General features: G+C 50.6%; 1 protein-coding gene across 1 annotated transcript in view; it reads right to left on the bottom strand.

The window, feature by feature from the left end:
* The window catches only part of KASH5 (KASH domain containing 5), a 116,737-nt gene that overhangs the window by 15,544 nt on the left and 87,086 nt on the right, over positions 1–14,107 (bottom strand). The window contains exons 15-17 of the mRNA XM_033960874.1: positions 11,017–11,166; positions 10,844–10,939; positions 10,362–10,528 (exon numbers count right to left, since the gene is read on the bottom strand). Coding sequence (XP_033816765.1) covers positions 10,362–10,528; positions 10,844–10,939; positions 11,017–11,166 — 413 coding nt within the window. The remainder of the gene's footprint in view (positions 1–10,361; positions 10,529–10,843; positions 10,940–11,016; positions 11,167–14,107) is intronic.

Genomic DNA, 14,107 nt, shown 5'->3' with positions numbered 1-14,107 from the left:
AAGCTGAGTTGCCAGGTCCTAGACCAGCGCTCCAGTAGGAGTAGGTCGTGCATCATGTTGTCGGGCATTGAGTTTCTGTCTGTTGTGCTTTTGCCCACTACATTGCATAGTTTGGCATCATCGGCAAATAATGTTATTTTACCTCGAAGCCCCTCTACCAAGTCGTCGTTTCGGAGGGGGTGCCGTTCACCACTACCCTCTGAAGCCTACCTCCAAGCCAGTTCCCAACCCATTTCATCAATGTGTCGCCCAATCCTATAGAGCTCATCTTGCTCAGCAACCTGTGGTGTGGTACGCTTTCGAATGCTTTGCTGAAGTCCAGGTATACGATATCCAGGGACTCCCAAACATCCAACTTCCCCGTTACCCAGTCAAAGAAGCTGATCAGGTTGGATTGGCAGGATCTCCCCTTGGTGAATCCATGTTGACGGGGATCCCGTAGATTCTCCTCGTTCAGGATTGTATCCAATTGGCATTTAATTAGAGTTTCCATTAATTTGCTTACTATTGATGTGAGACTCACTGGTCTGTAGTTCGCTGCCTCCATCCTGGATCCTTTTTTGTGGAGTGGAATGACGTTAGCCGTCTTCCAGTCCAATAGGACTCTACCTGTACTAAGGGAGAGATTGAAGAGCGCAGATAGCGGTTCCACCAAGACATCACTCAACTCCCTGAGTACCCTGGGGTGTAGGTTGTCAGGCCCCATTACCTTGTTAACCTTGAGCTTAGACAGCTCACAGTAGACACTGCTGGGCGTAAACTCGAAATTACTAAACGGGTCTACTGAGCCATCCCTTGTCTATAGCTGAGGGCCGAGTCCCGGCGCCTCGCGGGTGAAGACTGAGCAGAAGTATTTATTTAACAGTTTGGCTTTTTCCGAGTCCGTTTCTACATAGTTTCCGTCTGGTTTCCTAAGGCGTACTATCCCGCCTGTGTTTCTATTTCTATACCTGAAGAAGGATTTATCTCCCTTCTGGATGTTCTTCGCTAGAGACTCCTCCATGCGGAATTTGGCCTCCCTAACTGTTGTTTTGACGGCTCTTGACTTGGCCAGATAGTCTTCTCTAGAGTCCTACTTTTCTGATTGTTTATAAGAGATGAATGCTTTTTTTCTTCTCTTTGATGAGGTCCGAGATCTCCGCAGAGAACCACTGTGGCTTATTGTTCCTTCGCCGTTTACTTACTGATTTTACATAGCGGATGGTTGCCTCCTGTATGGTGGCTTTCAGAGTCAACCACATTTCTTCCACGTTATCGGTTTCTGCTTGGTTTTGCAGCGCCTGATGAACGAAATCTCCCATGTCTTCGAAGTTTGTGTCCTTGAATTTGAGGACCTTGGTCAGTGTGGTAGATTTAGTGAAACTTTTCCTGAGATTGAACCATACCATGTTGTGGTCACTGGAGGCCAACGTGTCGCCCACCGAGACCTCTGTGATACTTTCTCCATTGGTAAGTATCAGGTCCAGTATTGCCTGATCCCTTGTTGGCTCCAACACCAGTTGCCTGAGTCTTGCTCCCTTCATAGAGTTTAATAGCCTCCTGCTGCTGCCGGAAGCAGAGGAAAGTATGTCCCAATCCACATCAGGCATGTTGAAGTCACCTAACAATACTTTGTCCCCACGTAAGGTGATATTCTCTATATCTCCGATTAATTCCATATCTAGGTCATCCTGTTGTCTTGGGGGTCTGTATATTACGCCAAGATGGAGAAATTAGGTTCTTACCTGCTAATTTACTTTCTTTTAGCTTCTCCAGACCAGTAGAGGTTAACTTTACGATTGGGTATATATCTAATCATGACCAGCAGGTGGAGACTGAAAACAAAACTTTGGGACAGTATATCCTAGCCCCTCCTCTCTATTTCCCTCAGTCTGCCGAATAGCCAAGCAGAACCAAGAACTGGAAAACAACAGAGAGAAAAAACAATACTCCGAAAGGAGTAACAAATAACATACCCAAAAATGCTGTTGGAAAATGCAGAGGAGAAATTCCCGAAGGAAGAAGGTCCCCACAGCTCGCCAGCTAAGCCAGCCGAGCCACAGCCGCTGTTCTTCAATTCTCCCCGGCCCTAGAAAAATACTAGAACCCGCAGCAAAAACCAAAAACTGCCCGCGCAACAGCCCCAACAACAACAACAACAGACAGGGTGGGGACCTCTACTGGTCTGGAGAAGCTAAAAGAAAGTAAATTAGCAGGTAAGAACCTAATTTCTCCTTCTTTAGCACTCTCCAGACCAGTAGAGGTTAACTTTACGATTGGGACGTACCAAAGCAGTCCCTCTCACGGGCGGGACCCCCGAAGGGCCGATACCAGAACACGCTCACCGAACACCGCGTCCCGACGCGCCTGAACATCTACCCGATAATGCCGAACAAATGAATGCAAGGAGGACCAAACCGCAGCCTTACAAATATCCACCGGAGGCACGAGCGACGACTCAGCCCAAGAAGCCGCCTGACCCCTAGTGGAATGAGCCTTGAGAAACTCCGGAACCGGCTTCTGACTCAGAAGATAAGCGGAAGCAATCATCTCCTTGATCCAGCGCGCAATAGTAGCCTTAGAAGCGCCAGCCCCCCGACGAGGACCCGCCAGAAGCACAAAGAGATGATCGGAGCTCCGAAAATCCCGGGTCCGCTGCACATAAGCATGGAGGACCCGACCGACATCCAACTTGCGCAGCTGTCGTTGCTCAGAAGAACCCTCCCGACTACCCAAGACCGGGAGGACCACCGATTGATTGACATGAAAAGGAGAAACTACCTTCGGCAGAAAGGAAGGAACAGGCCGCAAAACAACCCGCTCCTTCGAAAACTCCAGGAAGGGAGCCCTACAAGAGAAAGCCTGTAGCTCCGACACCCGTCTAGCGGAAGTAATGGCCACCAAAAAGACCGACTTCAGCGTAAGGTCCTTCAACGAACAGCCATCCAACGGCTCGAAAGGAGGGCGCACTAGAACAGAGAGAACCAGATTGAGATCCCAAGAGGGAATCGAGGGCCTTATGGGAGGCCTGATCAACTTGGCCGCCCTAAGAAAGCGAATCACATCAGGAATGGCTGACAAACGCTGACCTGTCACCAGCCCCCGAAAAGCCGACAGGGCCGCCAGATGAACCCGAAGAGAAGACCAGGCCAGGCCCCTATCCAGGCCATCCTGCAAAAACTCTAGAATGTTAGGCAGAGAAGCGCGAAAGGAGACCACTCCCCGCGCTCGGCACCATTCCTCAAAAAGACGCCAAACCCGTACATAAGCCCGAGAGGTTGAAAGCCTCCGGGACCCCAAAAGTGTAGAGATCACCTTGTCGGAATATCCCTTCTTACTCAGGCGGCCCCTTTCAAGAGCCAAGCCGTAAGACAAAAGGGAGACGGGTCGAACATGGGAATGGGACCCTGCGTCAGAAGATCGCATCCGAGAGGCAGAGGAAGAGGATCCGCCACCAGATGCCTCACCAGATCCGCATACCACGGACGACGAGGCCAATCCGGAGCCACCAAGACCACCAGCCCCGGATGGCGAACAATGCGAAGCAGTACTCTGCCCACTAATGGCCAAGGAGGGAACACATACAACAGCCCCTCCGTTGGCCACGGTTGGACCAGAGCATCCAGACCCTCGGCCAGACCGTCCCTGCGACGACTGTAGAAGCGGGGTACTTTGGCGTTGCCACTTGTAGCCATCAGATCCATCAGGGGCTGCCCCCAAGCACGCACTAGCAACTGAAACGCCTCGGCGCCGAGACACCACTCTCCCGGATCCAAGAAGTGACGACTGAGGAAGTCCGCCTGAACGTTTTCTACCCCGGCAATGTGAGAGGCCGAGAGGTCCAGAAGATGCGACTCCGCCCAAACCATGAGCCGAGCCGCCTCCTGCGCCACCAGAGTGCTCTTGGTGCCCCCCTGACGATTGACATAAGCCACCGCCGTGGCATTGTCCGACAGGACTCTGACCGACTTGCCCAACAAAAGGGAGTGGAAAGCCAACAGCGCCAGCCGGACCGCCCTGGTCTCCAACACGTTGATCGACCAGGAGGCCTCCTCCGTGGACCAGGTTCCCTGAGCTGAGTGACCCAGGCACTGGGCCCCCCAACCCAGGAGACTCGCATCCGTAAGGAGCACCGTCCACTGCGGAAGATCCAGACCCACCCCCTGAACTAGGTGAGGGGTCCGGAGCCACCAACGCAGACTGCAGCGCGCCAAGCCTCGCAGGGGAACCGGAACATCCATCCCGTGCCTCTGGGGAGACCACCTCCGGAGCAGAGCATACTGGAGAGGACGCATGTGGGCCCGCGCCCACCTCACCACGTCCAGGGACGCCGCCATCGACCCCAGGACCTGGAGGAAATCTCGCGCCCGAGGACACCGGGACGCCAAAAGCAGGCGAATCTGAGACTGCAATTTGCTCACCCGGGCCTCTGGGAGGAAGACCTTCCCCAAGGAGGTGTCGAACAGCACCCCGAGGTACTCCAGACGCTGAGCCGGAACCAACCGACTCTTGGAAAGGTTGACCACCCAGCCCAGCGACCGGAGAAACTCCACCACCCGAGCCGTCACCCGGGAGCTTTCCTGCAACGACTTGGCCCGAATTAACCAGTCGTCCAGGTAGGGGTGTACCAGGATGCCCTCCGACCGCAAGGCTGCCGCGACGACCACCATCACCTTGGTGAACGTCCGGGGAGCCGTGGCCAGCCCAAAGGGAAGCGCACAGAACTGATAGTGCCGACCCAAGATCGCAAAGCGCAGGAAACGCTGATGAGAGGCCCGAATAGGAACATGCAAGTAGGCCTCCGTCAGATCGAGAGAAGTGAGAAACTCCCCCGGCTGAACCGCCAGAATGACCGACCGCAGCGTTTCCATACGGAAAGAGGGAACCTTGAGAGCCCTGTTGACCCCTTTCAAAACGAGGATGGGCCGAAAAGTCCCCTCCTTCTTGGGCACCACAAAGTAAATGGAGTACCTGCCCGTGCCCCACTCCGGGGGGGGCACTGGAACTACTGCCCTGAGATCTAGCAAGCGCTGAAGGGTCTGGCGAAACGCCAGCGTCTTCCCAGGAGTCTGACATGGAGAAGCGAGGAAAAAATCCGGCAGAGAGCGGGCGAACTCCAGGGCATAACCGTCCCGCACCACCTCCAGGACCCACTGATCGGACGTGATCTCGGCCCATTTGGGAAAAAAGTCGCGCAGCCGGGCCCCCACCGGAACCAAGGGGGGCGCCGGCAAGGCGTCATTGTGCAGGACGGGAAGCGGGGGAACCGGCGGAGGGATTCCCTGCCCCCCGACGGGCCCCCCGAAAGGGCTGCATGCGCTGGAAGAACCGACCCCGGGAAAACCCCGGAGACTGGAAAGAAGCAGCCCCACGCCCAGGGCGATACTTGCGAAATTCCCGCAAACGCCCCCGGGCCGCACCACCCCGAGACGCCGGGCGGGCACGGTCCTCCGGCAGACGGGGAACTTTCGAGTCCGACAGAGTCTGAATCAACTTATCCAAGTCCTCTCCAAATAAAAACGACCCCCGAAAGGGAAATTTAGTAAGCTTAGCTTTGGACGCAGCATCCGCCGCCCAAGCGCGCAGCCACAACACACGCCGTGCGGCCACGCCAAAAGCCATGGACTTAGCCGAGATCCGCACCAAGTCATACAGAGCATCCGAGAGGAATGAGGCAGCCATCTCAATCTTCGCTACCTCCTGATCCACCAGAGACCAGTCGTCAGACTCTCGATCCAAGACCCGCTCCGCCCACCGAAACACGGCGCGAGCGACCAGTCCCCCACAAATAGCCGCCTGGACCCCAAAGGCAGAGACTTGAAAATTTTGCTTAAGGATGGTCTCCAATTTGCGCTCCTCAGAGTCCCGCAAGGCAGAACCGCCCTCAACAGGCACGGTATGCCGCTTGGAAATAGCCGAGACCACCGCATCCACGACTGGCGAAGCTAACGTAGCCCGATCCCCTTCAGGAATGGGATACAGGCGAGCCATGCTGCGCGCCAGCCGAAACGGCGTCTCCGGCGTTTTCCACTGCTCAAGAATAATATCCCGAATATCCTGATGCATAGGAAAAGAGCGGGAAACGGAACGGATCCCTCGTAACAGAGGGTCCCCCACACGCGGAGTCTCCGGCGGCGCGTCCTCAAAACGCAAAGCCGAAGAAACCTGTTGAATAAGGTCAGGCAGCTCATCTCTCTGAAAAAGGCGCACCACGGACGCCTCGTCACTGGAGAACGGGAAACCCGACAACCCGCCGCCAGCTTCCGTCCCCTCCAGAGGGTCCTGGAATTCCTCAGAAGGGTCCAGGTCCTCCTCCAGACCGACACGTTCCTCCGACCACAAATCCTCGTCCCACGACACCCGCGGACGCTTGGACAAGAGAGGCGGCGGAGGGGACGTCACGTCAGACGAGAGAGGCAAAGCCGCAGGGAGCGCGGAGGAAACCCCACCCCCCGAGACCCCCTGGGCGCAACCGGGACCCCCAGCCGCCTGAAAATAGGCTTTGCATAATGAAAAGAAAAAATCAGGGGAAAAACCCCCCGAGGGTCCCAAGGGACTCCCTGCCACAGCAGGGGACCCAGCAGAAACCTGCCCCTGCTTAGCCAAAACAGGGGGAAGGTCACCTGAGGTGGAAGACAAAATGGAGGGGCCAGACAGAGAAGATGGCGTCTTTCCCGCCAAAACAGCTCCCTCCATAGCCTGCAGCGGCTGAGAGACCTGAATAGTCTCAGCCGCTAAAACAGGCAAGCCGGCATCAGCTGTCAAAATATCAGCTGAGAGGGAATCCTCTAAAACCCGACCGTCGGCGGCTCGGGGAATCCCTCCGTGGGCGGACGGAGAAGACCGGGCTTCTCCACCGTTCCCTGCCGACTCGCGAGGCACCATCGGCGGGGAGCTCTGGGCGCCTGCAGCCGCTGCCGACGGAGCTCCTCCACCGCACCGGCCTGAACACCGCTTGCACAGGCCGGCCGCGAGTTCCTCGCGTCTGGAGCACAATGAGCACTTTTTCCCTTTAGAAGTGCTCATTGCTCCATACGCGACCTAGCTGTAAAAAAGTGCCGGTTAGTTGAAAAAATACAGTAAAATACAGTTTTCTTAAAGGGATACAACCCTCCAGACCAGCACTACCTCAGGATTTTTTTTTTTTTTTTTTTTTTTTTTACAGAACAGACTCCACAGGCTCTCGAAGCAATATGCCTTGCTTGATTTAGGGGGCAAGGCTTACTGCTGAGGCTCCTCTAAAAAAATATGGGGAGGTGGAGGAAGTGGGGGGAGGGACCCCGCTCGTGACCCGCCGGGTTTGACACCCCCGAGGTCGGACGAACCCCCAAACAGAGTCCGTCCAAGCTCCGTCCGGCTAAAAACAGGGACAATAAACCTCTAAACAAATTCCAACAGCCCTACCAAGGGAGATGGGTACAGATCACTCAACACCTGCTGGAGACTGAAAGAAGACTGAGGGAAATAGAGAGGAGGGGCTAGGATATACTGTCCCAAAGTTTTGTTTTCAGTCTCCACCTGCTGGTCATGATTAGATATATACCCAATCGTAAAGTTAACCTCTACTGGTCTGGAGAGTGCTAAAGAAACAGGCATTTGTCCTTCCCCCTGGCCAAATTTACCCAAAGGGATTCCCCTGTGTACTGGATGTCTGCGATTCTGGTGACCTTAATGTATAGTGCTACACCTTCTCCCATTTTGCCCTCCTTGTCACGGCGAAGCAAGTTGTAACCCGGTATGACCATGTCCCACCCATGGGAGTCCGTGAGCCAGGTCTCAGATATCGCCACCACATCCAGGTTGGCGTTCCTCATTTCTGTTTCCAATTCCAGGATCTTGTTTCCCAGACTGTGGGCGTTGACGTACATAGCCCTCCATGTTGTATGTTTGTTACGTCTCAGTGGGGATATTCCCACTTGAGCTACTTGGCTACTTTTAGCATTAATTGCATTTTTTGTACTCTCCTTAGACCCAGAACTACAATGTTCACCTGTCCCGGACTCCCTAGACCCAGAACTATAGTGTGCACCTATCCCAGACTCGGAAATGTGTGTACCCTTTGGGGCTATTCCCGCTTGGGCTACTTGGACTCTTATAGTACAATTTGCAATGTGTGTACTCTCCCTAGACCCAGAATTACTATGTGTACTCCTCCTAGATCCAGGATTACAATGTAACCCAGAATTATAATGTGAACCTACCCCGGACTCAGAAGTGTGTATACTTGCCCCTGACCCAGACCCAGAATTGCGGTGTTTACTTACCTCAGTCTCAAAAATGTATTGGCAGCTTAGCTCGCCAGGTAGGTTGTTTGTGCCCGTGCCCGTACCCTCCCCCAACTTACCTAGTTTAAAGCCCTGTGAAGTAGGCGGGCTAGTCGGTGTCCAAGGATGTTCTTCCCTCTTCTGGTCAGGTGTAACCCGTCTGGTCCCTGTAGTCCTTGTAATGCCTCTCCATGGTGCATGAACCCGAAGTTCATCTCCTTGCACCATCCCTGCAGCCAATCGTTTGCCCTCTGGATGCGATCCTCCCTGGCTCTACCCTTGCCCCTTGGGAGGATCGAGAAGACCACCTGCGCATCCATCCTCCTCAGCTTCTCACCCAGGGCTCTGAAGTCTTCAGGTATGCTCTCCGGGATGTTCCTGGCAGTGTCCGACGTGGATGAGAAGCATGGGGAAGTGGTCTCGGGACTTGATGAGTCTATCCAGGCCAGCGGTTACATCCCGGATCCTGGCCCCTGGCAAACAGCAGACCTCTCTTGATTGCAAGTCTGATCTACAAATTGGTCCCTCGGTGCCCCTCAGCAGCAAATCCCCGATGACCACCACTCTGCGCTTCTTAGTGGTGGGCCGACCTGTTGACTCTGGAACTGGAACCGTCTGCTGAACAACTTCCTGTACCTCGTTGTCAGGTCCTTCCTTTAGCAGCTGGTATCTGTTCCTCAGGGTGATTTACAGTGTTGATGTAGAGCTGCCCTATATGTGAGAGAAAGAGACAGAAGAAGGTCTTCTGTGTTTTCCTGTGGAGAAAGTCACCAGCTGCCAGGAATAACAAACAGCTTACATAATAAAGTTTTCAAGAATTGAAACAAGGAGCTTAATGCAACCTCTACATATAGGCGTCAACGAACAACTGAGTTTTTAGCACTGTTATTCCAAGTTTATTAACTTTTTTTTTTTTTTTTAATTCTTTATTCATTTTAAAACTGACAATAAGTGATTAATATTAAAACATTACATTACTAATAAAATATACATCACTTGACATTTTTATACATATAATCCATTAAAGTAGAAATTATAACCCTTTCCCCCATCCAACAATTCTTCAATGAAAATTTTCATAATACATACAGAAATCCAATCATTAAATAAAAATATTAATCATCCAATTTCCCCCCTCCCCCCAATAAAATACATGTATCCATCAGAAAGGAAAACGATGTTCATTCATTACAATAATTCTCTAATGGCCCCCAAATCTTTATAAAGTTGTTATAATTACCTTTCTGTACAGCAATTGCTCTTTCCATTTTAAAAATGTGACAAAGTGAATTCCACCAAAAAGAATAATTAAGATTTGTATAATTTTTCCAATTAGCCGTAATGTGCTGAATTGCCACCCCTGTCGTTATTATTATTGCTATTTATTAACTCTTTGACATACTGCCCAATGCAAAGGCATCTGGGCAGTTTACATAATACATATAACATAAATAGAGTACAGAATTGGATAGAATAGGAGAAAAGGGGAGCAATAAGGAACAAAGAAAAGGTTAAGAGGAACTGCATGTTTTAAAGATAAGAGGGATGCTGTCAGGTTGTAATGCAGATTGCTCCTTAAACCCAAGAGGGTGCGCAGAGATGATGATGAGAGGAGAGCATTCCAAAGAGATGGTCCTGCTATAGAGAATATGCAATGTCTGGTGGTGTCGTATGTTATGTTTTTTTGCTATTTTGTAAACTACATGGATCTTCATAGTAATGCGGTATAGAAGCGTGTTTTTGTTTTTTTTAATGTTATGTATGTGCCGAGTGTTCAGAATGACTAGAAGATTTGGATTGGTTTAATGAAGAGAGCGGGATAGCATATAAGGAATGAGATATCAGTCAAGGTATGAGTTTGGGTGATCTTTTAGACTAACCTAAGAGTAATAGGGAGCCAACATTGAGGATTGTAGAAGCGGAATGACATGATCATATTTGCGTGCCCTGGTTATTAACTGACAGCAAGCCTGTTACACCGGGTATGTGAAAGCAGTGCTCCCAGTTCTTTCTACCAGAATTGCAAATGCTCAGTGCAACCCCAAAGCTTTACCTCTGTGTTTATACCATGTCCTGTACTCTCGCACCTGTGCATACCCTCTCATGGCGACCCTGTACCTGCTCCTAACATCTGGCCACAGCCGCTGCTGCTCCTTCTGTTGGTATGTGTGCATCTGGATCTTCAGCGAGCCCAGGTGCGATTCCCAGGCAGCCTTGCAACTTGACAAGCAGTCGAATCGTTGCAGTAGTGTCTCACTCGCCTGTTCTAATCCATGTGCCAGACTCTGGAAGAGCAGAGAACAATAACAAAGGAAGCAGCTGACACCCATCTTTGATACCTGATTCCTAAATGACATGAGCCCTCTTCTTTTTGCTTTTTAGCACTTTATTGCATGCACTTCAGCATTCTTTAACCCCTGCAGAACATACCAGTATCCCGCATAGCTTGCATCTTGTTAGATGCCATCGACTCATGTTTAAATCCTAGCAACTTGATGATATCATCAAGTTTTGTGGCAGAATACAGAAGTAGATTGCCGGGTCTTTCTTCTGTGAGCTTGCATCTAGCCCATCCCAAACTTAGATTGGCATACACCTACCTGTACCTCTGCCATCCAGTCCAGCACATTCCCAGTATCTGTGAGTTGTTTAACCTGGTTCAACAGAGCCTCTGTTCCCTGCCTAACCTGTACCACCTGTAGAAGGAAATGACTGTGATCAACTGACCAACACCCAGATGCCAAACCACATCTGCTAGGGAACATGATCTCACCAGCTCTTCAATGCCCTTGCATGGGTTCAGATCGCTTATCTCCTCCCATGTGCCCAGCAGTTCGTCTTGCAGAGTGGGAGCAGTGGCTCTATCAGGCCACAGGAACGTCCTACACAGGGGATTGATCAGCTCGATATCCATATCTCCGCCCTGCAGAAAGAGGCAGAACAAGCATCAAATCCAAGGCTGCCAAAGTCCAGTTTCCTAGTGCCTCTCTGCTGCTGTGCAGGATTTGGCCTCATGGTTGATGGTCCCCCACTTCCAGTGATGGATACCCTGCTAGGCACCAGAGGTTGGAACAAAAGGGAAGAAAATCTTGTCAAAAATGAACTACCTCTGTTCAGTGGAGACATGGGGCAAGGGGTTAGAACCTCATAATCTAAGTCTAATCAGTGGAGTGATACTGAGGGGTCTGCTGTATATTCCATCTAAATACTCTTTAATTCTTAAGAAACACAAATATAGCCCCCTCTGGAGTATATGGCCTGGTGGGAAGAGAGGGGAACACAAGTCCATCTTACTGGCCCAAATTCTTCACAGACAGCAGAGGTTCATGTTAAAGAATGACACGGGGACAAATTTTTTCCTGTCACGTCCCGGTGAGTTCTTTTATCCCAGGACAAACAGGCAGCATATTCTCACTGAAGAGTGATGTCACCGACGGAGCCCCGGTACAGACACTTTAAAAGTGCATTGCCACTTTAAGAACTTAGAAAGTTCTCGATAGTCCGCACCGCGTATGCACGAGTGCCTTCCCGCCCGAAGTAAGCGCACGGTCCCTCAGTTTCTTAGTTTCCACAGAGCTAAGAAGTCTCGTTTCAACGGCTGTTGAAAATTTTCTTTCGCTGCCTTCCTGCTCTTGCAGTTTTCTGACTTTTTAGTCAGTTTTTTCTTTTCTTTCATTTTTTAGTTTAAAAAAAATTGAATTAACTTTCTAGTTTCTTCTGTGGTTCTAGCAATGTTGGGTTCTCAGCCTTGCCATTTTCTTCTTCCCATGCTTTTCTCTTCACCAGCGCATTTTCATTTTTCAGAAGCAGTTTTCCGTCGGCGCTGTCAGGAATCCAGCATCTGCTGGCGTCAGTAATCCGGTGCCAGCCTACTTCCGGCACCGCTCTTCCAGCCCGCATTGACATTTACGGCCCCGATCTTCTCTAGGTAAGTTGACTTGCAACTTTCTCTTTTAGGCTTCAGGTCATCTAATCCTGCCGATCTTGGTCATTGTAGCAGTGAGTCAAGTCCTGTCGGTAGGAGATACGCTAGCCTCCAGCGACCATAACATGGTATGGTTCAACCTTAGGAAAGGCTTCCCTAAATCAATCACAAAAACAAAGGTACTCAATTTCCGGGCCACCCACTTCGCACGCATGGGAGATTTCATCATCAGACGCTGCAGGACAAGCAGAGACCGGTAATGTGGAAGCTATGTGGTCATCCCTAAAATCATTCATACACGAAGCAACTAGTCGCTACATAAAATCAGTAGATAAACGGCAAAGAAACAATAAACCCCAATGGTTCACTAAGGAGATCTCGCACCTCGTTAAGGAGAAGAAAAAAGCATTTCTTTCCTACAAGCGTAGGCAGAAAAGAGAAGCTAAAGTAGAATTTAGGACCAGGTCTGCAGCGGTCGAAACAGCAGTTAGGGAGGCCAAACTTCAAGTGGAAGAAACTCTGGCAAAAAACATTAAGAAAGGGGACAAATCCTTCTTCAGGTATATTAGCGCTAGGAAAAGGAACATGGACGGGATAGTATGCCTTAGACAACCGGACGGAAACTACGCGGTAGCGGATTCCGAAAAAGCCGAACTACTAAATGAATACTTCTGCTCAGTCTTCACCTGCGAGGCACCGGGACACGGACCATAGTTAAAGGCAAAACAAAACGCGGAAGACCTGTTTCAGAATTTTGAGTTCACACCAGGAGACCTCTACAGCGAACTGACAAGGCTTAAGGTGAACAAGGCCATGGGACCGGACAATTTACACCCAAGAGTGCTCAGAGAATTGAGAGATGTTCTGGCGGAACCATTGGCCGTGCTCTTCAATCTCTCACTAAGTACGGGGAAATTTCCTTTGGACTGGAAAATATCTAACGTCGTTCCTCTGCATAAAAATGGTTGCAAGGCAGAGGCTGCGAACTATAGACCGGTGAGTCTCACTTCAATAGTGTGTAAATTCATGGAAACACTAATTAAGCATAAATTAGATACGATCTTGAATGAGGGGAGTCTCCGGGATCCCAGTCAACACGGATTCACCAAGGGTAGGTCCTGCCAATCCAATCTCATCAGTTTCTTTGACTGGGTAACAAGAAGGCTAGACTTGGGAGAGTCCTTGGACGTCGTATACCTGGACTTCAGCAAGGCTTTTGACAGCGTCCCACACTGCAGGCTGCTGAACAAGATGGAATCGATGGGGTTAGGAGAGACACTAACTGCATGGGTTAATGATTGGCTAAGTGGCAGACTTCAGAGGGTGGTGATTAACGATATCCTCTCTAAAACATTGGAGGTGACCAGCGGAGTGCCGCAGGGCTCAGTCCTGGGCCCACTCCTCTTCAACATATTCATTGGGGATCTGACTCAAGGGCTTCAAGGTAAGGTAACCTTATTCGCTGATGACGCCAAACTATGCAATATAGTAAGCGACTGCAATCTACAGGATACTATGGCGCATGACCTGTGTACATTAGAAAGTTGGTCCTCGACCTGGCAACTGGGCATCAACGCCAAGAAATGTAAGGTCATGCATCTCGGAAGCGGAAATCCATGCAAAGCTTACACCTTGAATGGAAAAACTTTAACCAGGACTACAGCAGAATGAGATTTAGGAGTAATCATCAGTGCAGACATGAAAACTGCCAATCAAGTGGAGAAGGCTTCATCTAAGGCACGGCAGATGATAGGTTGTATCAAGAGAAGCTTCGTCAGCAGGGAGCCTGAAGTCATAATGCCATTGTACAGAGCCATGGTGAGACCTCATCTGGAATACTGTGTGCAATTCTGGAGGCCACATTACAGTAAAGATGTGCTCAGAATTGAATCAGTTCAGCGGATGGCCACCAGGATGGTCTCGGGGCTCAAGGGTCTCT

Source organism: Geotrypetes seraphini, chromosome 10, assembly GCF_902459505.1.
Source record: "Geotrypetes seraphini chromosome 10, aGeoSer1.1, whole genome shotgun sequence".
Classification (NCBI taxonomy): domain Eukaryota; kingdom Metazoa; phylum Chordata; class Amphibia; order Gymnophiona; family Dermophiidae; genus Geotrypetes; species Geotrypetes seraphini.
Note: the sequence above shows the minus strand (reverse complement) of the source record. Positions and strands in the feature narration are given on the sequence as shown.